Below are 2651 nucleotides of genomic sequence, written 5' to 3'. Positions count from 1 at the left end.
GTGCCGAGGCAACTTACAAAGGAAATGACTCCTATGAGTGGTCAGTGGCCGTTCGCTCAGTGGGGAATTGATATCATTGGCCCCCTGCCCACAGGAAAGGGGCAGGTCAAGTTCGTTATAGTCACGGTCGACTACTTCACCAAATAAGCCGAGGCCGAACCCGTCTCAAAAATTACGGAGCAGAAAGTAATCGATTTTGTCTGGAAAAATATTGTCTGCCGATTCAGAATCCCACGTACCATTGTATCTGATAACGGCAGGTAGTTTGACAACAACAAGTTCCAAGGTATGTGTCGAGGGCTCGGCATCACCAATGCATATTCTTCACCTCAGCACTCGCAGTCTAACGGCCAGGTGGAAGCAGTCAACAAGGTCATCAAACACCACCTTAAAATAAAATTGGAGAAAGTAAAAGGTAACTGGGCCGAGGAGCTCCCATTCGTCCTCTGGGCTAACAGGATTACGGCTCAGTCATTTAGTAGGGAAACCCCATTCTCACTTTCCTATAGTTTGGAGGCAATGGTGCCAGTCAAGATTGGTATCCCAATGGCTTGGGTCAAAAATTACCAAGAGAACCAGAACGACGAGCAGATAGCAGCAAACCTAGACCTACTTGAGAGGCCAAGGAAGTCTCCAGATTCCGAGCCGCCACTCGACATCAACAGGTGGCACGATTCTACAATTCTAAAGTTAAGACGAGGCGATTTCGTCTAGGGGACTTAGTCCTTCGTCGAGTCTTCCAGAACACCGCAGAACCGGGGACTGGGGCACTCGGGCCTAACTGGAAAGGGCCTTACCGCGTGGTACGATAAACCAAACCGGGCTCTTACCACTTAGAAGATCTCGAGGGCCGCCAACTCCCCCGCCCTTGGAACGCTGAGCACCTAAAAGTCTACTATCCTTGATATAATGGCCTTTAAGGCCCTCAATAAACGTACGCCTCCGAGCGACCGGCCTTTAAAGCTCTCAATAAACGCCTCCGGGCAACCAGCCTTTAAGGCTCGTAATAAAGTTCATCTCTTCTACACTAACGGATTATCTACTAAGGAAAAGTCATCTCTCATGAGCAGGGGCAGACTAAATGAGCTGATCCCTTAAAGAAGGGGTTAGAGCATTATCCCATGAAAATTCTACAAGGCATCCCCTCATTGTCAGGGGAAAAGTCAGTAGATGACCCGACTCCTTGACGGAGGAGTTGGCTCATCCCTTGACTGACGGACACATTAGAAGTTGCTCGCCAATCATGAGAGAGACCGACCCCCTAGGGGTCCGAACCTAACAACAATATCGTGAAATTCAGAGTTCTATAAAACAACACCGCAACGAGTTGACCCGTCTAGGGGTCGGCTCGGCAATGCCCCAAAGAAAATCAACCTGTCGACAAATCATCTCAGCAATCATCATCGCTCAAGAACTAATTACAGATTAATGCAAAAAAAAAAAATCATCATCCATACGCCCTCTCTAGAGGTTCAAAAATCATCACCATCCATGTGCCCTCTCTAGAGGGTCAAAAAATAATATCCACAAGTTATTCATCAAAAGGACGAGTTCAAATAGCCATAAAAAGAAAAATATTTCAAACTATACAGGTGGGGGAGGAACTTGGGGGCTAGGGGCCCTGGGCAGACATCTTCAGCCGACTTCTCTCCTTCATCTTCAAGTAGCAGAGGCTCAAAGTTAAAGTCCGGGTACAAGTCCTGGACTGCTTCGATACAGGCGTTGAAGCCACAATTGTAAAACTTAGTGACTTTAGCGGCCCTCTCTTTCAAAGCTTTGAAAGCCTCTACTGCGGCGGCCACAGCCGAAGCTAGAGACGCCTCATCCTCAGCCCGCTGGACATCCCTCGCTTGGGAAACCGCCTTTTGCTGTTCTTCTGCTGCCTCGGCTCCGGTCCACTCCAGCACTTCCCCAAGCCGATCGTTCTCCCTAGCAAGGAGTCCGCGTGAGCCCGGGCCCGGGTTAGCTCAGTAGTCATAGCACTGCATTGGGCCTTAAGGTCATTGACAACCCTTTGTAGCTGAAGTTCTCGGGACTTTCCGTCATCAACTTGCCGCAGGAGTTGCGCCCGCTCCATTCGGAGGAAGGTAGCTTCGTCTCGTAGAATCCCGGCCTCACTCCTGAGGGCCTCCGTCTAAGCATCCTTCTTGACGGCTTCCTTCAATCTCTCTTGAGTTAGAAGGAGCCTCGGGACAAACTGCACGAAAAAGAAAAGATTAGTTAAATGCAAAAAAAAAATGAAAGTAAGAAAAGCTAAGGAAATTACCCGATAGAAGACGGAGGCCAAGTTATTGACAAAGGATTCATCTGCCTTCTCGAAGAGGCCAGTGATCTCCTCCTCCGGCGTATGTTTGCTAGCCCAAGGAACTAGACAGGACATGTGGTAGCCCGGTTCAAACCTCCCGCTGCTCATCCTTACTTGGGTTGACCCCATCGCTCCCTCGGCCCCAATCCGGCTGCCCGCCGAGGCCTGAGCCTCGGCCCTAAGATCATTCCCCGCCCCGAGAGGGGAGATCATGGCGTCAACCATTTGAACGACCTCCTCCCACTCGGATGAAGAAGGGATGGCATATGCAGGGCTCCAGGGCTGCGAGAGGAGCCTCGACAGTAGGAGGGGCGACGGCTGGAGGAAGGGTTGAAGCCGGAACATT

At 50.3% G+C, this 2651-nt stretch overlaps 1 protein-coding gene across 1 annotated transcript; it reads left to right on the top strand.

Moving 5' to 3' along the window:
- Window positions 1-288: 288 nt before the first annotated feature.
- LOC131251903 (uncharacterized) lies at window positions 289-714 on the top strand. Its single transcript, XM_058252899.1, has one exon. The coding sequence runs from the start codon at window positions 289-291 to the stop codon at window positions 712-714; it is 426 nt and encodes a 141-aa protein (XP_058108882.1).
- The last annotated feature ends 1937 nt before the right edge of the window (window positions 715-2651 follow it).

Source organism: Magnolia sinica, chromosome 7, assembly GCF_029962835.1.
Source record: "Magnolia sinica isolate HGM2019 chromosome 7, MsV1, whole genome shotgun sequence".
In the NCBI taxonomy this organism is placed as follows: domain Eukaryota; kingdom Viridiplantae; phylum Streptophyta; class Magnoliopsida; order Magnoliales; family Magnoliaceae; genus Magnolia; species Magnolia sinica.
The sequence above is the reverse complement of the archived record's forward strand: the minus strand, read 5'-3'. Positions and strand labels throughout refer to the sequence as shown.

Bases quoted from the DNA above. Each gene is read 5' to 3' on its own strand.
- LOC131251903 (XM_058252899.1), top strand. From the start codon at position 289: ATGTGTCGAGGGCTCGGCATCACCAATGCATATTCTTCACCTCAGCAC.